The sequence below is a fragment of the Brachyhypopomus gauderio genome, chromosome 8 (genome assembly GCF_052324685.1).
Source record: "Brachyhypopomus gauderio isolate BG-103 chromosome 8, BGAUD_0.2, whole genome shotgun sequence".
In the NCBI taxonomy this organism is placed as follows: Eukaryota; Metazoa; Chordata; class Actinopteri; order Gymnotiformes; family Hypopomidae; genus Brachyhypopomus; species Brachyhypopomus gauderio.
The window spans coordinates 5,265,266-5,290,842 of NC_135218.1; the positions used below are offsets into that span (position 1 = coordinate 5,265,266).

Here is a 25,577-nt window from a genome sequence, read left to right on the forward strand (position 1 = left end):
TTTAAATAGTGGTCATGGAAATTATTTTTCCTTTTATTCTTCCCACTGAGATATTTAGTTTGAAACGTTTCCTTTGCGTCTGGCCGTAGTTTTGCTTTTAGATAAGACTTTGCTACATCAGGGGTTTTGTTCTGAAGTAGAAGTCACTCCGTCCTGTGAAAACAGCGCGCTGGTAAGCATTTCCATTGCATGTTAGGATTTTTTTAGACAAAGCATGTCAGGAAAAACATGCAAATGTTTTCTAAGATAATATTTTGAAATTTGTAATATTTTTTTTCCCTTGATATCGATATTCCTTTTTTCGATGTTACAATTGTTTGACTTTCATTCTTGATCCTGTATCATTGGCACGAAATATTAAAATATAGAACATAAATTCATCATGTCCTGTGCATTGTGATTGGCTTGATGATATTTTATTTTTTAAATGCCTGTTTTTATTTATTGTTATTATTATTCTTAAGTAGACCATGAATAAGCATTTATGTAATTTGGCCTAAGGAAAGTGATTTGTAAACGAAATGAACAGTAAACTTTTTATCTGCAGTTACTGTGAGTGGCCATGAGATGGCAGCATATAACCGGTTCTTGGTAAAAGTGTCGCAGCAATTGGCAGCCCAGTAGTAACTACAGCGGTGGGTTGTTTTGTTTTTTTTTTTTATATAAAGACTTGTCCACTGAAATAATCAACTTTTATCGCCTTCGTGTTAGTAAATTCAACATCTAACATACTTCGAATGGATTCTTAAGTCGCCTGTTCTCAAATTATACCTCAAAACTTCGAGAGATTTACTTGGACATTTTCGATACACACGATTAACCCTTGTGTCATATTATTTTAAAAATCGTTTTAAAAGTTAATTAAATAGATGTGTAACTGCGCATTTGGCACACAGCAAGTTTCCTGACAATTGGCCAAAATTTCGACTCAGTCTTTTTTAGCCTACTAGCAAAACTTGATGCGAAATCACACCAACTGTAGATCATTTGAGGTCGGACCAAGCACCTGTTGTTTGATTTTTGGTTTAGGCCTTGTAAGTAATGGTAGAGCCTGCCTTTATACACTACAGGACTTTTCCAGAGTTTCAGGGTATATTGTAATAATCATAACAGTAATAGTAATAATAACCATGTCAAAACACTGAATTAAGTGTAATTATCCTACACACGCCCTTAAAAATATTTTCATGGTAAATGCAGCGTGCAGCGCCACTTCTGATCTGAAGGAGATAGTGTGATCGTCAGCTCTTTCATAGGCATGGGCAATTATCTTCATTGATCGCAGAACTGGATAGCACCTTTGGAATGTTCAGGCCACCACTCAGGTGTCATGACTCACGCATGCGCAGAGCGAAGCGTCGGCGGCCAGGTGTAGTCAGCAATATCGCACTCTTGTGATCTTAGCATTTGCTGTTTCTCGGAAAGGACTGCAGGATACAGCTATCCATGCAGATGTCTTTATTAGAGAGGCTAGACTGGCGGGTAAGTTTTTTGAGATTTGGGACGGGCATTGGTTTGCAAAATCTCTTGTTTCTCATAGTCTAGCGTTTTTTTTTTTGCTATCTGAAGCATCCTTTACTGATACGGATTAAGCTTCTTTTTATCTTGTTCGATGGGGACTTCGCACGATGAAACAACTTCAGCAGTGGCTCATAGCGCTTCAAGGCTTTCCCCCCATGTTATGGAGAAGGAATTACAACAAAAGGCTATTAGGTCTATTATTATTATTATTATTATTATTATTATTATTATTATTGGAAGTGGTGGAGGTATTTTTTTATTAGTTTAGTGTTAAAGTTGAACATAAAATTAATCTTTTCTTATACAATGAACGTATTTGAGTGTTATATGAAAGATAAATTAATTTGTAAGTTTTATTTCAAAGCTATTGTGATTCTACAATAACATATTTACAGCATCGTAACTTCAGAATTAAACGAGCAGGTAACCCGACCACGGCCACACTATTTCTTATACGATCAGGCCTGCAATGCTTAATTGCACATGTAGATTCGCTACATAAAGCTATTATTTGGTTAAGGCTATGAATTTAGACTGCGTTAGAGAAACCTGTAACGAAACAGTTATATAAGAAAGAAATTTCAAGTAACTTTTGGAAACTATTTGTAAACTAGTATTTATTTATTAAACCTGTAGTCAGTTATAAATAAATACTGTAGTCGGCATAATTTCTGGAGTTTGGCCTTTGCTAGAGCCTATAGCCAAAAGTAACGCGGAATGGACTGTGAGTATGTTACTTCTGAATTTCTGGTCCATATAATTAATTTTTAATCCTAAACTATTTGTACCCCACTTGCACGCCTTAGGACTGCAGTCTGTCGGTATATTGAATGCTATAGATTTTAATATTTAAAGTAAGTTTGCCATCGACTTTATAGGCCATCATTGAAACATTCTCTGCAATTAAAATTTAGTTATTCGTCGCATTAAGAACAATACGTTATCAATTAATTGAAACCACCATGTCCATGTCAAATAACGTAGTAGATTTATGTGGGCGGGCAAAATATTTAAACTATTTATATACAATTCTAATTAATTCTCAGTATTAATAATCTGTTGCAAATTAGCAAGCATCTGAAAGAAGTCAACCAGTCTGTCGGACACATATTTAAAATGTTTTTAAAAGATTTAAAACATATTTTGTATCTTTTTATGCCTAAAATACTACCCATTTGTGTTGACCTAAAGAAAGGAATAATCTCTGTCTTTACTGAACTTAATTTCGTTGCTGATTAACGTATAGTTCTCGTTTTTTAAGCTCCCTTTAAGACAGCGGCTGCTTGGTATCCCACAACTTATACGAAAAGGCGCAAAAGCGGTCTTGTAGCTACGGAGGACACGATCCACCAAAAACGGTAATTAAGATTAGAGTGGGAATAACTGGCGATTAGTGGCTAAACGAATGCAGAAGTGTTTAATCTGCAGACACGTTGACAGAGTTAGGACACAGCTGGCTTTGCTGTGCTCTAACTCTAAATGTAAACAGACAAGGCTTATACTCAGGGCTTCGCTTGGGTTACTGACGTCAGCTGCCAAAGCACCCTTCTTTGGATGTAATTTGTAGGATTGCACCAGGCATTTGTAAACGATACTGCCTCACTTTGATTTTAGATCAAGGGTGATTTTTCAGGAAAATTCAATTGCAAATATTTCAGTTTCATAATATATAATATTATTATATTATATAATATTTTCATAATATAATGTATTAGCTTATGGAAACAACGACAATAATAATAATAATAATAATAATTATTATTATTATTATAACAATAATAATAGTAATAATGTTAAAGTTTCCCTGCCAATAAATTAACAAACAATTTAAACTTATATAGTTCATCTAATTCTTTTAAGCACGTCAACTTGACCGTTTTTATTGTTTAAATTAATGCAAAATTGAATCAAACATTTTAAAGCTTGTGAATAAATTGAGTAGAACGTGCACGCGAATAAGCGGACAGCGCAAGGATTGGTCCGTTGTCTTTTTATTAACCAATGGGCGAGTCTGCTTCTCAAAAACTAACTGTGACGTCGCGCCAAGCCACGCCCACCCTAGGTGTCTATGCAAATATAGCGGTGATGCTGCAGGAGGCCGTACGAGTCGAGGACAGACCGGGACGTCGTCCGTCAGAGGGAGTCAAGTTTCTTACAGTCCAAGTTTCAGACCGTGTTGGTTTGCTGTTTTAGACGCGTCTTCCTGGAACAGGACAACAAAAATAGGTGGTGTTAAGACATTCAAAGGGCGCTTATCCCCTCTCGGCTGCTCATTCTCTCCCAAGGTTGCTGAGTTTGCCAGAGTTGATGCATTTCTTCACAACACGTTCTGTGCTGGCTGGATTAAAGTGTAGAGGACGAGCAACACTGTCGCGTCTCTAGGTGTAAGATTTGCTTCTGTCAATACGAGAATGTTGTGGAAGTTAGCTGATAACGTGAAGTACGAGGAGGACTGCGAGGTAAGCATCACTACAGACGTGTTTGGACTTAACGTCTTACCAGTAGGTACCGATAACGTGTAGGGGTTTCAAATGCACTTCGGAACCAGCGTTTGGGAGAGTTACAACTTTTTTTGTGTTCGACCAAACGCATCTGTCGCAATCCTGGGCAGTGCGGGGAAATTATAGGCAGCTTCTGTGAACTAGAATAATACAGACTCAGAAATGTGAAGAAGTCAGGTTCATGTTGCAGAGGTTGTTTTTGTAAACCAGCGTAACACTACAAATGAAAGGACAAAACAGCACTATTGCATTTCGGTTTCTAAATGGCTTTTGTTTGTAATTCATTCACAGCAGTTTAGCCTAATAGACCTTTACATCCTTTAGGACATGTGGTTTTAATTTTCCATGTGATTAACTAGTGTAAACATCTCTGTAAATGTATTTTCCCTTAAATATTAGAAATGATCATAAATCAATAAACGAAACGTGTTTAAATGTATTCAAATCACCAGGGCTGTAGGTTTTTGCTCAGTGTCCTGGTAACTCCCTAATTTCTTCATTATCCATACCCCAAATGGCCTGTCCTGACTAGGGCGATCTGTATGGTGTTGTGTTCTACATGCTTTGTCCGTAGTGTCAGTAAAACTGTATCTATCCCCCCAAACATCCCTTAACTGGTGTAAGTCATAAGGTCTGGCCAGCTTGCTGTAGCCACTGCCTATATATTAAGTTTTCAAGTTTCGAGTAGGCGTATTCGGTCCGAAGTGTCATGAAACAAACAAGGTATAGCATGTGAAAGAGAAATGTATTTATTATTAGATTGAAATAATTGTGAAGAAAGATTATTAAAATGTTGTTCTGTCGAACAAGGCTAATAATGCATAACGTCTTATAGATATTTGTGTTTTTTATTTATCTCCTGTGTGAACAATTACCATTTACTCTTCATTTTTCTATGCCTAGCTTTTTTTCTATCATCTACCTAATTCAACTTCTGAGCTTAATCCACAATTTTTATGTATAAAAAAAGTGTTGGATCACAAAATAAACATTTTTTATTTATTAAATTTATTAAAGATATATAAGTTGTAAGTCTTGCTGTGTCAAAACCTTTGTCAAAGTATTCCCCTCGATGCTAAATATAAAAAACTGCAGTTATACATTTGGCTATAAGTTTATTCTCTATTTTTCTAGTAGCTTTAACGAGATATTGTCTGTATTTCAGCAGGAGAGACATGACGGCAGTAGCAATGGAAACCCGCGTTTACCGCACCTCCCCGCCGTCAGTCAGCACCTCTACAGCCCAGCACCTTCCCTGGGCCACCAGCCCGGTTCCGACTTCCAGCCCCCATATTTCCCTCCACCGTACCAGCCGCTCTCGTACACGCAGTCCAGCGACCCGTACTCCCACATTAGCGACCCGTTTAACATCACTTCCATGCACCAGTCCCCAACATCCAACCAGCAACAGCCGTGGCCGGGCCGCCAAAACCCGGACGGAATTGGACCGCACGGCCGAAGCGGACTACCCAGTCAGATTCTGGGTCTGGAAGGCGGCTCGTCCGGTGTGCGGAGAGATGGCTTTAGGAGACCGGACCTGCTGCCCCCGCACGTCCACGGCATCGAGCCGGTAATAGGAGACAACATAGGACTGCATGAAATGGGCCAGGGGATGGATGAGGCTCAGGTAAGTGTCTATCCGAACTTCTAGTCACTCTAAACGGGGCGATTATCCCATTTATCGACTAAATTATTGCTTCATTAAACGTCGTTTGGCTTTGTGATCTGACAAACAGGCCTTACAGTAATATCAATGACAGTTTTTTTTTTTATTTTGTGATTAAGTTTAACACCTAATTTTTATGTGCTGGTGTTTTCTTCCCAGCACGTGGAGGATCACAGTATTGTAATAGCCGACCAGACAGTGATCAAAAAAGGTGGGTCGGATTTGTTCACCTTTCTGAAATTACAACCATTCCCAACACACAACAGGCCTAGTCTAAGAAGGCCAAGATGCCTCTTTTTCCAGATGTAAATACACTTTTGTATAAAAGTACTGAAATTAGCTTTAAATTGTAGCTCACACTGAAACAGCACATTTTGATTACCATCAGACAAGTGGGCGTTCATTGTCTAGTCGAATTAAAGTGGAATTAAAGTGGAATTAAGGAATAGCCTAATATTTAGTCTGTATGGCAAAAAAGACATTACTGCGTTTGGCTTGGATGTTTGGATACCCAGCAAAGCGAGTTTGGATGGGGTAGGTTGAGGAAACTAGTACAAGATTCACCACTAATCCCGTTGACCCATGTGGTCCATTGAACTAATCTGGGTTTGATCCTCATCGCTTTGTGCTCCGCGTTCGGCCTGAATGGAGAGTCAGAAGGAGGGATCCTCTCAAAATGGCAGACAAGCTGACAAGTTGTAGAGGTTGGGCAATCTTTAAAAACGCCGTGTTGGCTCAGGAAGAAGAGGCCGAGGTCATCTTTGTTCTGCGAGCTTAGTGCGCCTCGCTGTTCTGAATGTGCGTTGAGTGCTGCCGGAGCCGAGCGCCTCACGCGAACAGGGAGACGTGAAACAACAGCAGGTCGGGTGTGGCTCCCTCCAGAGCAGCCAAGAACAGCCCCGGTTCGCTCAGTTATTTGTTGTGACACGAAACCTTCATGAGTAATCAAGACAGAGTCATTTCTGAAGGTCTTCTGAACATCTTAGTGTGAACATTTAGCGTGGCACAAATAATACATTAAAAGATATAAGATGTATAAGATACACATGTAATGTGTGCTGAAGTGGTCTTCAGAAAGTGCTGATAGTACCAGTGGTAACGACATGCAACTATGAGTTTTATCTACAGAAATCTAAATGTTACTTTAGCTTAAAGAAAATGAAACTACAAAATAAATGTAATACATACCACCCTGCAGCAGAGCAAAAACAGTCAATGAATTAATTTGGTAAGCCAAGCAGAAAATAGAACAGGACACAGACTAGTAAAGCGGCCATTAGATTATAGATCTGAATTTGATCATTTATGATGAATAAGTATCTAATCATATTTACCATAAGCTTTAAAATAGATCTTAATGGATCCAGTGTTTGTTTTACATGACTTCGTTATTTTCAGAAATATTCAGATGTTTTGCTGTAATCGATGAGCAAAAGTTAGGCAATCCTTTCTATCCTATATAATATAATTTACTGTCTCCACATCATGGGATGTTTTTACCAAAAGCAGATTTTATTTCGGCACATGTTTCTGTCATTCAGTAATTTAGAGTTTCTTTTAAGTCTGTAGATCATCTTGACAAATACACATTTCTGCCAGTACTTTTGAAGGCTTGATTATAGTATAAATAATTCTGGTACAGTGTGTGCTCCTGTTATGGTTAGCAAAAATCATCATTTTGGCCCGTGATTTTTATTCAAATAGCTTCTCTAACTATCTAAGTCAATAGTGTCAGCTTGGATAAAAAACAGGCCATTTGATAAAGTCTGAACATGAACAGGGGACAGTATTAGTCAAAAACATTTACACCATCCATTGTTTTGCTGAAAGGATCTAGCTAGTGGGTAATTTATTAATGCAATATGGTTTATGTTCATTTTGAAGCCACAGGTCCCATCTGTTCTTGTCCTAAATGGCCGCCCCTCCTGCTTATGGGATTTTTCAAACTGGAACTGCAAAGTCGTGGCTTGTAACCGCTTTTAGAGAACCTTCTTTGGGGGGGGGGGGGGGGGGGGCTTGGGGGTTCTCTCTCTCTTTCTCTCTTGCTGTTGAGGGCGAATACACTAATGTTTGTCTGGAAGTGATAAACCAGGGACACTTTGAGACAGAGGCTGATCTTAAAATCTTAGCGCTGCCGAAACTATAGTCCTTCGGTAGCTTTAAGACAGGCTGTCGTTAATGACCGTATTAGTGGTTAACAGGAAAACACTGAAAGGATCAGACTGTGGAATTGATTGGTTTTAGTAAGCTGTGCTGTAGTCTGTGACCAATGTGCTGTTTACTGCTTATATGGTTTACAAGCACATGGCTTGTGGCTGTGTGTTGCACACTTAGCGGTGAAGACTGCTATATAGAAGAAGGCATATGAGCTTACCTCTAGTATGAACTTAGAGGCATATCGAAAGTGTTTGACAGGAATTAGTTGTGAGGATTATGTCTGTTTCTCGTTAGAAAGGTTGATATGTGTGGTTGCATTTCTGTATTTCTGTGAATAGATGAGTAGTTCAGTGGATTTGTGGATGGTCAAAGAGGCCATGAGGACTGCAGCTGTATTGAAGCTTTCACCTGAGGATAGACTGTGTTGAAACAGCAAACGTCCACCCGGGTATAGACTGTGTTAAAACAGCAAACGTCCACCCGGGTATAGACTGTGTTAAAACAGCAAACGTCCACCCGGGTATAGACTGTGTTGAAACAGCAAACGTTCACAATGTTTCAGAGTGAAATTGTATGAACATCTTTATTCTACTGGAATGGCTTTTGGAAATTCAGTGTATTCAATGTGCGAGGAAAAAAAATATCCAGAGATCAAAACCAGACAGGACCTAAAAAAGAATTCTTGACCACTTTAAAGTAAAAGAAAGGAGTAGAGCTGTGTGAAAAGCAACCAGAAGAAAAATATATTTTTATACTTTTACTATAAAGATTAGTAATTTTCTTCTGGTACCTTGTTAATCTCTTTGTGAGATTGAGGGCCGTGTTTATTAAGCCGGACTGCACGTGTCTTCTACAGGGCCAGTCACCCTTCCCAAGGGCCACATGAGTCTGCCTTTCCAGAAGGAGTCCCTGCTCGGCATGGTGTCCAATCCCACCGAAGTCTTCTGTTCGGTGCCCGGACGTCTCTCTCTGCTTAGCTCCACCTCCAAATACAAGGTGACTGTAGCCGAGGTGCAGAGACGTTTGTCCCCACCTGAGTGTCTCAACGCCTCACTGCTCGGAGGAGTACTGCGCAGGTGAACCCCCCATACACGCACGCACGCGCGCACACACACACACACACACACACACACACACACACACACACACACACACGCACGCACACATGTAGATGCATTCAATCTTAAAGCAAAGTGCTGGTTTGGAAAATCGAATTATGTTTTGCACGTTGATGGTGCATTCTGTTGCAGAGACAATTACGTATGCTGTTGTCAGCACGATGATTATTAATGATAATTACTTATGTTGAAAGAAGCAGAGAAACACATAGAAGTGTAATTTGGGTTCAGCCAATGTATGACAACTGGAATGCTAATGTGTAGGTCTTATTGGACGTGTTATGCTGGCAAAGACATAAGATTGCCCTGTAAACGTATTCATGCTATACGAAGGGCTTTTGGTCTAGTCTTCAGAAATACCCAGCCAGTCCAGGTTTTCATTTCATTTTACCTCCTCACACACATGAACTAAGTAATGAAAGGTTGCAGAGTGCATCATAACCTGGCTAAGGTGTGTCAGAAGCTGGAATAGAACGAAAACCTGGTCTGGCACCAGGAAGGGATTGAAAAACGTTGTGCTGTGTTATTAATATGGAACAACGGTATATTTTGGGTACTTGGTTAATCTCAGTTAAAGTTATGAATCGTGCTATATTCATCTTGTGCATCAAGAAACAGAAGCATGGGGGAGGGGCTTATATGTGTAAAGAGGGGGTTGTGTGGGTATTTACTACAGTACACTGAAAAAAATAAAACATTGGCTCAATGTAATAAAATTGAATTAATCAATCACACGAATTTTTTTTCATTGACTCAATCTAAAAAACTAAATTCATTTCAAATTCATAGATGAGGAGTTGACCTCATTCCTTCTAACCTAAGAAGGTCAAGCGTTAAGAGTGTTGAAGGAGATGGAGAAAGTTTGAAGGTCCCAGACTGGCCTCTGGTGCTGTGATTGCTAGCACTACATGTTTCTCGTTTCCCATATGTTTTTGATGCATGTAGACACATGTATACGCATACAAACACGCACACACTCAGACACGTTAAGTAGGCCATGAAGAGATGGTTAGAAGCGGACAGACGGATGAAGGGGTGGGGGGTGGGGGGGGCTGATAGGGGGTTTTCAGTTGTCCCAGAGTCACCACGTCCCTCTCACCCAACCTGCAGTTAGAACTTTCAAGCGTGCAAATGTACTCACGCGGAAATCCTGAGTAGTTCAGTTGCATGTACAATGTTCTTGTGAGTGTGTCTGTACGTACGTCTGTCTGTAAGTGTGTCTGTACGTACGTCTGTCTGTGAGTGTGTCTGTACGTACGTCTGTCTGTGAGTGTGTCTGTACGTACATCTGTCTGTGAGGGTACATGTACATACATTTGTCTGTGAGTGTATCTGCACATTGTCTGCGTGTGTGTGTATCTGCACATTGTCTGCATGTGTGTGTATATGCACATTCTCTGTGTGTGTGTGTATATGCATGGGTTTGAGTGTGTGTGTGTGTGTGTATATGCATGGGTTTGAGTGTGTGTGTGTGTGTGTGTGTGTATGAATGGGTTTGAGTGTGTGTGTGTGTATATGCATGGGTTTGTGTGTGTGTGTGTGTGTGTGTGTGTATGCATGGGTTTGAGTGTGTGTGTGTGTGTGTGTGTGTGTGTGTGTATGCATGGGTTTGAGTGTGTGTGTGTGTATGCATGGGTTTGAGTGTGTGAGTGTGTGTATATGCATGGGTTTGAGTGTGTGTGTGTGTGTGTGTGTATATATGCATGGGTTTGAGTGTGCCACATACTTGCCGTTTCATGGATGTGTTTCAACTTCCTCCTACACAGAGTACATGTCTCTCAATCTTAAGATTCATCTGTTTTTCCATTTCATGTGGCGAACTCAGTCTGAAAGACTTGTATTCGGTTTGTCTCCTCATCCAGGGCTAAGTCAAAAAATGGTGGTAGATCCCTCAGGGAGAAGTTGGATAAGATTGGACTGAATTTACCGGCAGGTCGCAGGAAAGCGGCTAATGTCACTTTGCTAACGGCTCTAGTAGAAGGTAAGAAGAGTCTATTTATGAACATTCCCTTCGGTGACATCTGTCAACATTCATTTACCCTTCTGCGTCATGCCTACATTATACTCAATGTTGTAATATGACTGGTAATACTGTGACATTGCCTTAAGCGGTACCCTAATATACATAGTAGCATCATTATTACATTTTAGTCACAAAATCAATTCACTTTTGGAAACACATTTCATGTTCGCATTTTTCAAACGAGTACAAAAAGATTGCTTGCTAGGTGGATCCCTTTAGCTTTAATTAGACTTTAAGCACAAAGAAAGAATTTGCATCATCTGTGAAGATATTCCAGTTGACATTTTAAGGTTAACAAGCAGCTGCCTACAACCTGAAGAGCAAGAAATGGCTCGTAAAAAAAGAGGCCTCTAAATTCCAGTGGCTTTTCATCAATGAAGATGTTTATCATACTAGACAATGACAAGCACTGGCATTGTCGTCTGAAGCATTTGCGTCCATCTTAAAATGTTAACCATTTTGTTGCACTGTTTCACAGGACATACCAACCTGAGGGGCATGCACTAATTAATACTTTGGTTTCTTGACATTTCTTTGTAGGATTTACTTTTTGCAGAAGTATATTAAAGCAGTGAGTCACTGGGATATTAGTACACGATCATGAGAGAGCAAATGCCCACAGCTACATGGAAAGCCTTCCTGTAGAGTTGCCTTTTTTACTGTTAACAGGCAGAGACTGGAAGATGACTGCAAGGCTGTGTTATTTCGAGACCTTCAAAACTGAATTGGGTCTTGTTATCATGTGTTTGCTAGCCAAGAGGAGAGAGGCTGACCTCAAAGACGGTAGCTTTGAAAGTGATGTGAAGTCTATCAATAAGAGGCTCTGTTGTGTCCATGGGACTGTTTACTGCCTTTAGCTACCGTTAGCCCATTACAGTCATACAGTGTGACCACCCCTCCGATCCCAGAGAAGATATATCCATCTGGGAACTAAATCTTTTTGTGTGGCTGTTTGACTCATTGGGTGAACCATTGGGTCAAATGAGTCATGTTTAAAGAATCTTACTGTCTAAAGTCTAATGAATCTTACTCAGGTGTGATTAATGTCTGCAGGTGAGGCTGTACACCTGGCCCGAGACTTTGGTTATGTCTGTGAGACAGAGTTTCCCGCCAAGGCGGTGGCTGAGTACCTTGGAAGACCACATGTGGAACGCAATGAAATCAACTCGCGGAAGAACATGCTCCTAGCCGCCAAGTGAGTTATAACCCCTGCGACGTTTCCATTTACTGGCATTCCTGACTCTGACGAGCTTGAACTGTCAGTCTTCACTGTACTTACTTTATCTTATTAAAAACAATTTACATTGTGCAGTTATTAATTTATGCTCACACTGCTCATTGTACTGTAAGGACTGATAAAATTGTGCTCAGAACACAGGAGACGTCTCCTGCTTTGTGTAACCATTGTCTTCTGTGGCAGGCAAATCTGTAAGGAGTTCACAGATCTGCTGACCCAGGACCGTTCGCCGCTGGGCAATTCGCGGCCGGCGCCCATCCTGGAACCCGGGATCCAGAGCTGCCTGACCCACTTCAGCCTCATCACGCACGGTTTCGGCTCGCCGGCCATCTGTGCCGCCATGACCTCGCTGCAGAACTACCTCAACGAGGCTCTCAAGCAGGTGGACAAAATGTACCTGAGCACAACCGCGGACTCCTCGCAAGGCACCTCGGACGGAGGCGGCAAAGCTTCGGACAAGATGGACAAGCACAGGAAGTGAGGCGGCCTGATCGTGCCGGGGGGGCCCCTCGAGAGCCGCGGGGCCCCTCACGCCTCCACGGACTAAACTGGTCTTCATCGGCATCCTTCATCGTGATTAAGTTTGGGCTGACTGCTTTATTCAGTTGCTCGCAGACGATTCACAGCCCTTCCGTCACATCCTGGTCTTCCAGAACTTGGTCCTCCAGATTTTGGTACTCTACACAGACTTTAATGTGCTTTGCTGTCATGAGTTGCTGATGTAGATGATTATGGCTTCCTTCAGTGGCTTGAGTAGTCACACGCACGTACTCCATGGCTCTACACAAAGAATACTGAGGAAACTTTTATAAAAGAAAAACATAGATACACTTCCAGACACCATTTCAAGATTTTATGTGGATTTTAAATATTTTTCTTGTCTGTGTTTTTTTTTCTTCATGAAGAGGAAGTCCTACATTTGTTTTGATGCCGTCTTCTTTGGTGCTGTCCGTCTATAGAATATGCAAAGAACATGTGATTTTTCTTGAGAGAAGTTGCTCTTTGCTTCATTTGGATGCAGTGTTATTATACTTCCGCCTGTGGAAGTATTGTTAGGATGTATAAGTGTTACGTGTGGACCTGCTCTCGTGAATCAGTAGAGAAGCACTGAAATGTTCAGAGTGACAGTTTGAGTGTAAAATGCTCTTTGAGGCATGTTACTCAGTCTCCTTTCACCGTGTCCACCTCCACAAACACAGTGCTGAACAACATGTCACCATTAAGGACATAGTGTAGGCCTGGTATACTGCACAGTATCTAGTAATCACCAGAATCATCCATTTAAAAAAACAAGAGTTGGTGAAGATCTGGCATGTGAGTTTTTTTGTGAAAAGTATACATGTTTTATGTAAATACGATGTGTCTTTTTATGCTTTTAGATGACTTGGACTAGAAAAGTTGTTTCCACATAGCTCACCCTAAATGTAAATATCTTTTTCTAATTTATGTTGTAATTTAATGGGATTTGTAAATATTGGTACAATTCTGGTGTATGGTTTAACTTTAAAAAAAAGTGTCAAACTTTTTATAAACAGGTTTGTTTTTCATCATATAGTGGTTAGGCTCGGGATGAGTTTCTTTTATGTATGTGTACAAGACTTAAAGCTAATGGATAAAGAAGAATAAAACACCACTGTTCATAGTTCTGTTTGTTAACTCTTCTCTTTATGTCGCTGGTCACACACGCAGTTCCAGAGGGACATGCAGAAAACGGACGATTCAAGTAAACAAAAATAATTTTTCCTGAAAATAAACACAAGCATACAACAGCACAAGCAGCAGGAACTGGCGACTTGGTTACAAGTCATATTGAAATCATCAAGAATGCCGGTTAGTAGGTGACCGGATTTCCCAGAAGGTTTCTCATGGCTATGGGAACCAGATAAGCAGACGAGCATGTGCGGTTCACAGTCTTGTTTGTGCTTACGTTTTAACGTCTGACACACCTGTCGTACCTGGATGGCTGTTTGTTTATTCATGGCCTGTAAACACAGTTCCCTGTTTTAATCTCTCACCTCTCCATCCTACAAGCAGGCGTGACGGTACAACAGATGAGTATGAGAGATAAGATCTTGTGGTCTTTCATGATTTCAGCCCACGTCTCCCCAGTGTTGCACATGAGGAGAAGCAGCCGTTAAGCAATAGGAGAAAACAGTCACCAGTAAGCAGTTACCAGTTACAAGTAAGCAATGAGTTTAAATAGTTACCAGTAAGCAATGAGAGTCACCAATTACCAGAAAGCAAAGTTTGCTTAACAGTACACATAAACCCATCTGGAGGGTTTTTTTTCTGATTCCTGTAAACTCACAGGGCATGTGTGGCAGGTTGCTAATCTGCTGGGTTTGTTGGGGGAACCGGCTTGAGGCCTTGAGGCTTCCCCTTCCCGCAAAAGGGGTTTATGACACCAGATAAATTAATGGCTGTTGGCAGCAGCAGTTGTATTACCATTTAAACTCTTCTGGGGAAAATATTCATAACTGCGGTGTCAGGTTGAGAAGGTCAAACGTCTTAACCATGTTTAAAAGTTCATTCTCTAGACCTGCGTCCACATTCAACATCAATCCTGCTGCTTCTTCTGGCCACATTGGATCTTCCTCTTTTCACACCCATGTTATGTGTGTGTGCGTGCGTGAATCTGTGTGTGTGTGTGTGTGTGTGTGTGTGTGTGTGTGTGTGTGTGTGTGTGTGTGTGTGTGTGTGTGTGTGTGTGAAGTGAATGACTCATGTGACTGAGCTGACAGAAGAACAAGTGTGAGCTTCTCCCTCAGAACCTGATGGACCGGCTGCGTGGCTTTTACTGTCTGACTGCGGCTGCCTGTAACCGCCTCAGTTTGATTCCTTTCCTGCACGGGGCTGAAAGACGCTCACGTCCCTTCTGGACAACTTTGCTTTGATGATGGACCGCGCAGGCTTCCTGGCTTCCTCTTGTGCCTGAAAGGTGTTGACCAGTGTGAAGTACACACGCACAAACACACACACACACACACACACACACACACACACACACACACACACACACACACACACACACACACACACACACTGAAGCAGCATGCTTGTGTTCTTTAGGCGAGGTGATTTACATTACCACATGTATTCTTCTAAGTTCAGGTGCATGATAAGGATTTGTGTGGAAATAAACAACACATCTTTTGAAATGTCACTAAATTTGCGGTGCAGTTCCCATATGCCTCATAACCACGTTGTTGCTGTTTGAGGATTTCAGCCATCTTACCTATAAACAAAAAATTTTACTCTCAGCTTTTTGCTTTTTGCATTTCAGAGGTTCACTTTGGGTGTAATATGTGTAATGTGTAATGCTAGGGGTAATAACACACCTAGCATTTGGCAATGGCTGTATATGACCATCAAGTTGGTTTCAATTTCCCGAATCTATGTGATAGAATTGGGACACCAGTGTCAACAGTAAGAGTGACGTCTTGTTCCTGTGTGCTTAAATGTGAGTTCAGAGAACATAAGTGTGCAGAATCTCTTAATCAACTCAGAAACATAAAACCTATGAAGAAACAATCTCAAAATAGTTATTGTGATTGGCTGCGGCACATGTATCAAAATAGCCAGTTCCATGGAGTCTGTCGCTGATAATGTTAGAAACGTGAAAAATTGAAGAGACAAATTGTTACTGTCGTTTCCAAGTCTGCATCTTAAATTATACACTTCAGTTTGAAAGGAACTCTGTTTGCTGAATAGCTGCATACGTGATCATGGTAACCGAATCACAAATGTTTTCCTCAAGCTAGTCATAACATGGTCTTTCAGTCCTTTATTCAGTCACGCTTCATTGATACAGTATGGCTTATGAAATATATTATGAAATTAAGCATAATGGAATTAAACATTCTAATGTTTTTGTGATATTTGTAAAAAAAAAAAAAAGAGGGGGGGGGGGGGGGGGCGGACTGGGAAAATTGCTACTTGGTTAACATAGCAACCAAGTCACCCTATTTCCATTGCTCCATACAAACTACTCTTAGCATACTGTTACTGTTAGCATGCTATTACTGTTAGCATACTGTTGCTGTTAGCATGCTATTACAATTAACATACTGTTATTCTTAGTATACAGTTACTGTTACCATGTTGTTGCTGTTAGCATACAATAGCTGTTCTTAGCCTTCTGTTACTGTTGGCATGCTGTTGGTGTTTCTCTTGTTCTGGTGGGCATCAATTATGTCCTTAAATGCAGTCTCTAATGTTACTGGATGATTGGATGGCCCCTTCTTATCTAGGTCATTGAAAGCCATATGATTCAACATGTTGGAAGATGTGGGAACAATCCGTGCTAATTCTGTTCAGTCAAAGGGAAAGGTATTAGGCTTTTGTGTGATGTCTTTCACCTGAAATAAATTCATAACCCACATTTGGAAAACAAAGCTGATGGTATTGACAGCGCGTTGCTTTCATGAACATGTTGCACAATCCTTTGGCTTCGCAATTTGTGAAAGAGGACAAGTGTCACAGCGCAGTTAATTATCACAGAGCAATCAATCTGCCAGGTGTATCATAGAGGGCTTATTGCCAATCCCAGGATACCAACACGAGGCTTTTCACAACACCTCTTGGTCAAAGCGTTCATATTCTCCCTCGGCTTCGTATAGCCTACGGTAGGAGCCGTTTGCAACGACACTAATGGAAGCAGAGACTCCACACCGTTGAAATGGTTCTGAGAGGCCTTCAGACAAAATGGGCTCTGTCATGTGTCGATCAGCACATGTGAGCGCTTGATGTTTGCACAGTTGAACTGCACGACACCAAAATTGGTGCCATGCTCTGACACGCATGGAGTACACAGCCTTGTACCTGGCAGTGGGCGTGGAGGGAGGCGAGCTGCTCCCCAGCTGAAAGGAACAGAAGGGGAGGGGGGGCAGGCAATGGTGGAGGTTCGTGGGCAGGAGGAACACAAATAACGAGGGTGTAAAAAAACAAGCGAGAGGGTGGTGGAGGAGGGGGTGTGGGTTGGAGGGGGGGGGCGATGGCGGACCAACACACAAGCGGCGGAGAAAATGTGGAAGGCATTTAATCTAAATTAGAGACAGCGAGTGTGACCGTGGCCGCATGGACCGTGGCGGGGCTGGGGACTCGGGGAGGAGAGGAGATGAAGAGCTACGCTGGGAGTGGGGAGGCACCACGCTGCGTCTCCTCCTCAGGCTCCTCCTCCAGCCGTTCTGTGGGAACGTGGTGGCCGTTCTCCTTCACTCCCCCGTGCAGTCACCCAAACACCCCTCCCTCTCCTAACACCGCCAATTAGGCCAGCGCTGGCACAGACGAGGCCTCTGAGCCGAGACTTCTCTCCGCGGTGGTAGACAGCAGATGTGTGCAGTTCTGAGGGAAAAGGCTCCTTCAGTTCACCCTGAAGAAATTAACACAAAAAACCGAATTGACACAAATACCTCTCCTTCATACTTCTCTGAGCTCTGAGAGCATATATATATATATATATATATACACACACATTCCTATCTCATCCTCCATTGTTATGAGAGTATAAGTTTCAGAATTTTTATGATTGCAGAATCTTTTTGTCTCCTGAGACACATCTACAAAACATTGTCCTGTGTCACATGGTCGGTTCCCAGGGGTGTTATGTTAGATGGTGACAGCCACTGTTAAAACTCTTGAGATTTCCTAGATTTCCTGAGCAGGCAACGATGCTTCTTTTGAGTATAACTGTGTCCATGAAACACTTGTCATATTCCCTTACCAATCAAACTAAGTGGATTATGGAGCAGCTGCATTAGGACACCAACAATAAAATTATATTGTTCAGGACTTATCCTTCTATACCCCGGCCTGCCCATTAGCTGGACACTGGCTATAAGGCATGTCTAAAAAACATGACAAAAAACGAACAAAAAAAGGAATTAAGACATTTAAACAGCACAGGTGGAAGATGATATTTGTGTAGTGTCCATATCTTCTAAAGTAAAAGATAATACAAGACATGGTGAGGAAAAAGAGTTTTCTGTTATAAATAAATGAAATACAATCAAATAAAATGATGAAAATCCCAATTTCCTCAGCAAGTTTATTTACACCAATAAAAAAAATACTGAATCTGAACAAAAGCAATCCCAATTTATACAAATCTTTAAGCTTTTATGCCTATAATTTACTAATTAAACCATTTGGTTCAGTATTTTTTATATGAAATGATATTTTTGTTCACACTTCAAGTGAAAGTTTTAATAATAATGAGTAGTGATGAGATTCATTGATCATACTTGTGACAGTGGTCCACACTGTTTTATTCATACCACCTTGTGTTGACGTATCACTTGTCAGTAAATCTGCTAATCCATCGCTAATTAAATGTCACATTTCCTCCGAGTGTGGGTCTTCATCCATACCAGCCTCCAAAATGCTAAGCAAACTGTCCCTGTCGTATTGGTTAGGAATATAAATGAAACGCCTCTAGACATAAAATTGTGATTCGTTGACACAGTCGTTTCATATTTTGCTAAAAAAAAAAAGTCCTTGGATTATTATTGTTGCCAGAACCGTACCCGACGACGTTACAGTAGGCTGCAGCGTGCTTCACGCATGGCTGACCGGCGCCTACCGCAGCGCGCTGCAGCTGAATTGTGTGTGTGTGTGTGTGTGTGTGTGTGTGTGTGTGTGTGTGTGTGTGTGTGTGTGTGTGTGTGTGTGTGTGTGTGTGTGTGCGTGCGGTGCGTGTCCCTGCATGCACTAACGGCAGAGCAGGGAACGGCATCACTTTGCCTGCAAACACTACATGGCGGACCCATCTTGAAGGCGAGCTGGTGCCGCTCCACACTGTTGAAGTCGGATGGTGGGGGCCTGCAAAACGGGTTTTTATGTCACGGAAATGACGTCAGTGGCCTAACAGAGTCGAATGGCAATCTCGAGATTTTATGTGTGCAACATTACGACTGAATAAACAAATAAAACACATTCCATCATTTGTTCTGCATGCTTTCTAACTTGAAATAACACAGAATTGGCTCAAAGACAATGTCAAGAAAAGTCTGCCTATCTGGGTTGCTTAAACTAACTAGAGCCTTTAAAAATTTCAGAATTACAGGCATTGTTCAACTGTTCAGTGTCCTAAATCAACACTTATGAACACGGATAAACCCTCAGTGAAGGCCCTGTTAATACACTACGATATCTGGGAGGCCTGATACGATATCAGTCAGGTGTCACCGATGACACTTATTAAGCTTTATTTAGGCTTGTTTTTGCTTGGTCCTGATTCAGCCATGAAGATCTAGCAGAGAGAGGGGAGGAGGGCACAGAGAGGTGTGCAGGCACAGACCAGCATTTATGGTTCAGGTAAAGGTAAAACTCATTACTCGGCCTGCAATCACTAACCAGCTGTCGTCCACACGAGCTGCCCCGAGGGGTATTAGATTCTCCACTGAGTACACCAACTAAAGCAGAATGCAGCATGCCAGGATTTAAGTCACCCCATGTACACTGTAATTCACTTATGGATAACCATAACGGGCCAGTTTTCAACCAATGTAAGTTAAATCAGTCATTGGTGTCAGCCACAGAGTTAGGCTAAATCTCACAAGTCCCTTTACTATGTTGCAACCATACCACATTATTACATATATTAAAAAAATCACTAAAATGAGTAGTTACATGAGAGGAATCCCCTTTTTCGCAGTCCTCAAAAGAAACGGTAACCAGCAGCATAACACACCGTCTAGTGTAGTAACCATGTAATGTCTGAAAGTTTGAATGGGTTTCTCAGACAATAAGTGTTTCCAGTCTAGGGTGAATCACAGCCCAACCACACTCATTTCCTGCATGTGTTTATCTAGAAAAAAGAGGGGGAGATGCAAGCTGTCCAGACTTGTTTGTAACACGCAAGGCAGAAGAAGGGATGAGCTGAGATCCTTGTTTTGGGGTGGCAAAAAGAAAAACGAAAGATTCAGAACCAGAACAGGTACTGGTTCGTCTTTGTCAGACGTGGTATTTTATATTAATAATATTAGTCAGGTGTAGCGAGACAGACTGTTCTGAAAACCCAGTGTAGCTTGAAGACCGTATTATCTAATTCAGCTGTGGGCAGCCCATGCATATGGTACCCAGTATCACTTAAGTTTCATTTTTACAGTTTTGTTTGAACAGCTCCCCATGTTTAAGAATACCTATCAGTGCCCATATATTCTTGCACATCCTTTCCTGTGATCTAGAGGAAGGGTCGACTGTATGCTGCCGGTGTTGGCTTGTTGCGCAGAAGGCGTCGCGGTGTTTACAGGAGACGCTGGACACTTTCCAGGGTAAAGATCCCAACATAAAGAAGCAGCACACCGACGAAATGTGTCAGTGTCACGTTGTCAAAGAGAAATCCTCCGTAAACAACGGAAAGAGAGAGAGAGAGAGAGAGAGAGAGAGAGAGAGAGAGTTAGCCAGTGAGCCAGTGAGAGTCTATTGCTGCATCAAGTTCTCGCGGAATGTATTACTCTGTATCTATTACTTATCTCCAGCGTGATCGGCGCTTGGCAGGACGCTGGTTTGGAGTACTCTAAATTACATTACAGCATAATGTTTCTCATGTGGAAAGTTTGGTTATGGGCATAAAGTCAAAATTGGAGGAATAAGAACGGAGAAGAAAAACTGAAATTACTATAGGCCTGCGTCTGCATTAGCATAACTCCATTTGTATAGTGTATAAAGCAGTTCTTCTGACCTTTGTAGGTGTTCCACACTGACAAGGAGAGGTAGAAGCTCACACAAGATGTGGTAAGACTTGAACATATCAGATCAGTAGAGCCCTGCGCTACACGTTTATACCTGAAGAAACACAGTAGGAGTAAGTATGAGCTCTAGATACTGTAGATATTTGATCTTTTAAAGTCCATGTGGGTTGAGGGTCCTGATAGCTTCTCTCATCTGTTTGTCTGCTTGCTTGGCCTCTTCCTCTTGCTCTTGAGATAGATAGATAGATAGATAGATAGATAGAGAGAGAGAGAGAGAGAGAGAGAGAGAGAGAGAGAGAGAGAGAGGAGAGAGAGAGAGAGAGAGAGAGCACGATGGGTTTGCACCCAAGAATATTATCTGACATGTATGACTCGGGGATAACATTATTAAATTCTTTCTCTTTCGCAGTCTTAACCTGAGGGGATCCAGGTCTCTGTGGCTCTACATGAATTCCTCCAATCAAAATATTTTGAAATCCAATTCCAGAAAAAGGATATCTAAATCTCGAATATGGCTGCTACAGCTGTTTTTTTTCATTCTCCCTTCCATATGCATAAAATCCTGAAATATGAGCAGTGCTTTGTGGTTTTGTGATACGTTTAAGGCCTCTGTTTATTCAGAGAGAAGAAATACTGAGAAAACTTTTCTCTCTTAGATTAGAAGTTACAAATTTGTAAAAAGCCGGGTTTGTTCATCACATCACAGTGGGTTAACGTGTGCTAAATTGAGCTCATAAATCATTGCCTTAGTCAACGAGCCAATGGCAGTGCAGAATGCAAACAGGAACCTCCCAAGCAATAGCCCATGAATACTTCTCTCTGCCTTTCGCAGATAGATAGATAGATAGATAGATAGATAGATAGATAGATAGATAGATAGATAGATAGATAGATAGATAGATAGATAGATAGATAGATAGATAGATAGATAGCATATAGTATTGGATAATAGCATATTAAGAGATCAATTAGTGAGCTGATGTGAAACAACTTACCTGAACATTTCGTGATAGGGCAAGATCTCAGGGTGGGGTGACTGTCATCGGCTTTCTCTATGACCTCATTCACAGGAAAACTGAAGAAACTGCCCTTGCCTGTATAGTTGTGAAGTTCTTTAGAAGATCAGGTTCCAGTCAAGGGCAGGGTAATGATAATTGTCTGTCTGGCAGACATCTTATACATGAACCACGTCCAAATGTGCAAAGACCACTACAGTAACACTTGTAGCACTAGGATTTCATGTGTTTGATAGCACTTCTTTAATGTCAGCACTGAATCAGTAATAGCAGATGTCATGTATGAAGTCATGGACATTTGTCTCACAGTTTTCCCCATGCACCATGGTAAACTGCCGTACTAATTTGTGGTCCATGCGACCACAAATTGTGGGTGGATGGGTATGTAAGTATGTGTCTATGTGCACCTGTCTCCTCTAGGCTTAATAAAACTAATCATAAATAACAGCCGGAGAAGACAGCCAACACAACCACTTCTGGTGGTTCAGAGAATCTGGTGCGCTTTGAATGAAAAAGAAGGAAAGAGTAAATCAGATAAACTTGCAAATCTCCAAAATAAACAGGAGTGCTAATGTAACTAAAATTAATCATTGTTGTAGTATGAAGTGAATGACTTAATGAGGTGACAATGTGGTAATAGTTTGGTGTTTATTTTCATACATTGGTGTTTATTTTCATAAATGGTGTGCTCACCTAACAAAGGTCCACCTCAGACTTGGCCTGAGCTTTTTAAGAATTTTTGGCTTCTCAGTCAGCTGGCAGTAATGTCCTTCACATTCCTCATGCATTTACACACAAGGACCTGAATTTCAGGTTTTGAAGGCCCCAGTCCCTCCTGACATCTCACTGCTCACCCTGTTTCTTTCTTTGTTGCCTGGGTTTATAACTGGGGACATGTTCAAACTCGAAGCAAAAAGATTTGTTGCATTCCTAAATCGTCCCCAAATCATTTTACTGTGATTTATAAGAACATGTAATTGGTAACAATATTCTTTCATGATGATATTAAAGGCATCTGTACACACACAGGCACACACACACGCACAAGCACGCACACACACACACACACACACACGTATACGCACGCACATGCACACACACACATGCACACACACACACACACACACACACACACACACACACACACACACACACACACACACACAGGATAGTACAGATGTAAGTGGATTTACAATATATTTACACAGTATGCAGATGTGTATAATATCAACTTGAAAGAAAAGCCTATAGGCTTTAGTGTGCAGAACTCAAACACAGCAACTCATTACAAGAAAAGCGTTTAATATAATCTCTGAATGCTGCTAAATGCAATATGTGTTGAACTGACATTAGAGCTGGGTGATTTTAACTCTATAGGCCATTATGTTTTCCTAATTATCAGGCATTGTGGAGTTTTGTTATATAGAACTTCTAATCCTTTGACTCTCTTACATTCTCTCATTCTCTCTCTCCCTTCCCGCCCTCTCTCTCTCTCTCTCTCTCTCTCTCTCGCTCATCTCTCTCTCTCTCTCTCTCTCTCTCTCACACACACACACACACACACACACACACACACACAGACAAGTGTTAGAAAGTAAGGTGTGTCGTCATCAAGTGTCATAATAATGAGCAGTTGAGATGTTGGGAAAAGGCGTTTCTGGTTTGTGGTGACAGGTATGGTTTGGAGAGAAGAGAAAGTGTGGTTTATTTTTTTTCATCTAATTACACACACAAAAAAAGAGAAAGAGAGAGAGAGAGAGAGAGGAGAGGGAGAGAGAGAGAGAGTGAGAGAGAGAGTGTAAGACCAGGACAGAGACCTGTGTGGGCATGTAGGGGCACGTAATATTCTCTGAAATCTACCCCTTCACTGCCTGTGGCCAGGCTGTCAGACGCTCGTCCTAGAGAGAACTCTTTCCTTCCATAGCTCAGGACGTTCATCTGTACCTAGGCCTTCAGAGGGCATGTGGACACACAGACAGGCTGTGGTGTGCGGTCGACGGTTCTCCTGGCATTTCGTACATTAGTGTTAAACTAACACCGGTCGAGCTCCGCTTGTTTCTCACATGCGTTATCGTGTAAGGAGCCATCTGTAACCGGCAGCCTCCGCCATGACAGGGGAACGGTAGCTCTCTGTTGGTGTAACTTCTTAAATCTGCACTGAAGTTCCGACAAGCAGGAAAAATATGTGGCCTGGAAAACCTAGCAAAAAAAACACTCATGTTGCAACATGTTTGAAATGGGACCTGGTGAACACATAGACCTACAATGCATTTAAGAAGATACTCCATGTAACCCTTTCAATGGCATTTGAGCTTTTTAATCTTTTTAAGCAAATGAGGGGATTAGGGAGAGAGGAAACACAACTGATAGCTTTTGTTTTCGACTGGAATTTCGTAGTAATGCATATCAACGCCGTGTGTAAGTGGTAGATTCTGGGATCTGATGTTTTTCTATGGCTCATCTGTATATTCCTTAGAAACTGATATGAATTTCCGATTGAATAGCACTGAGACTGGTGTCAGAAAATGGTTGTGCCACTTATGATTTTGACATCTGGTGTTTATTACTCTAAAGGATGATCGTGTTGCCCCACAAGGGATGAATTATAAATGAGAACAACTGTCTATGTTATATGATCATCTGTACCAACACATAATGTTTCTATATTGACTCACAACAGGGGTAATTACACCCCCCCCCCCCCCCTGTTTCCCACCAGCACGTCAGGTTCATTTTGTTTGTCTGATGTAGCTCAAAAGCTGTGGCTATCAGTTCTCCTTCCCAGCTGATAGTATGTTATGGTCGGCTATGCTAAGATATGCTAATGTAGCTTTAGCTAACCCCGGTTATCATCGTGGGGCCCAGCCACCAAAGCTGAGGGTGGTGGGCAGACACAAGTGGGTCAGAACTGGGACGGACCGAAGGTAAATGAGATCCGTGTCCTTTTCTACACTCTTGTGTATGTGTGTGTATCTGTGGTGGTGGTGGTGGGGGGGGGGGGCATAACAAGAAGAGGAAGTGGGTGAAAATTAGAGTGAAGGGGCAACACAGGCCAGCGTGCGTGTGCGTAAACATCCTGCAGGCCAAGGGAGTCACCCTGGGAGATATTTATCTTAGCTGGTTAAGCAAAGAGGCAGCCCAAGCCGTAAATCTGGCCTTCAGCTGTTTTGTCTAAAGACATTTTGGCACAGGAGAGGGGACTGCGTGTGTATCGATGGGCTTTAGACCCGGCGGGGTCGAGGCGTGGACAGAGGACGGAGCACAGCGCCGGGGAGAAAGAGGGAACGAGGGGAAGACAGGATGAAGGAGAATGAGGAGCAGAGGTGAGGAGGAGCGAGGGATGAACGTATGTGGGCATGGGTGGCAAGGCTGGTGGTGTTTGGGGTGAATAAATATTTCTGGGCATGAAGGACTTGGGCGTCATGGTAAGAGCTGGAGGGCGGAGGGGGAGACAAAAAGCGTGTGGGAGGAAGGTGACGAATATAGAGAGAGGATGACTTGGGGGCTGTGTGTGTGTGTGTGTGTGTTGTGTGTGTGTGTGTGTGTGTGTGTGTGTGTGAGGGGCATAGTTACTGCGTTTTAATTTCTTCTGACATTCTCTCAGATTGATGCTCCAAAAGAATATATACATGCATGCACATATGT

The 25,577-nt window shown here is 41.8% G+C and overlaps 1 protein-coding gene across 4 annotated transcripts; it reads left to right on the forward strand.

The window, feature by feature from the left end:
• The first annotated feature begins 1,353 nt into the window (after nt 1–1,353).
• tfap2c (transcription factor AP-2 gamma (activating enhancer binding protein 2 gamma)) lies at nt 1,354–13,865 on the forward strand. Of its 4 annotated transcripts, none has more exons than XM_077013964.1 (7): nt 1,354–1,482; nt 5,188–5,649; nt 5,848–5,899; nt 8,702–8,921; nt 10,826–10,944; nt 12,040–12,181; nt 12,407–13,865. In XM_077013964.1, the coding sequence occupies exons 1-7, from the start codon at nt 1,447–1,449 to the stop codon at nt 12,702–12,704; spliced, it is 1,329 nt and encodes a 442-aa protein (XP_076870079.1). In that variant the 5' UTR covers nt 1,354–1,446; the 3' UTR covers nt 12,705–13,865. The 4 variants fall into 4 exon arrangements, with proteins under 4 accessions (XP_076870079.1, XP_076870080.1, XP_076870077.1 ...); XM_077013965.1 differs by having other exon boundaries at nt 1,365–1,482; nt 5,191–5,649; XM_077013962.1 differs by lacking the exon at nt 1,354–1,482 and adding an exon at nt 3,610–3,980.
• Nucleotides 13,866–25,577: the final 11,712 nt, after the last annotated feature.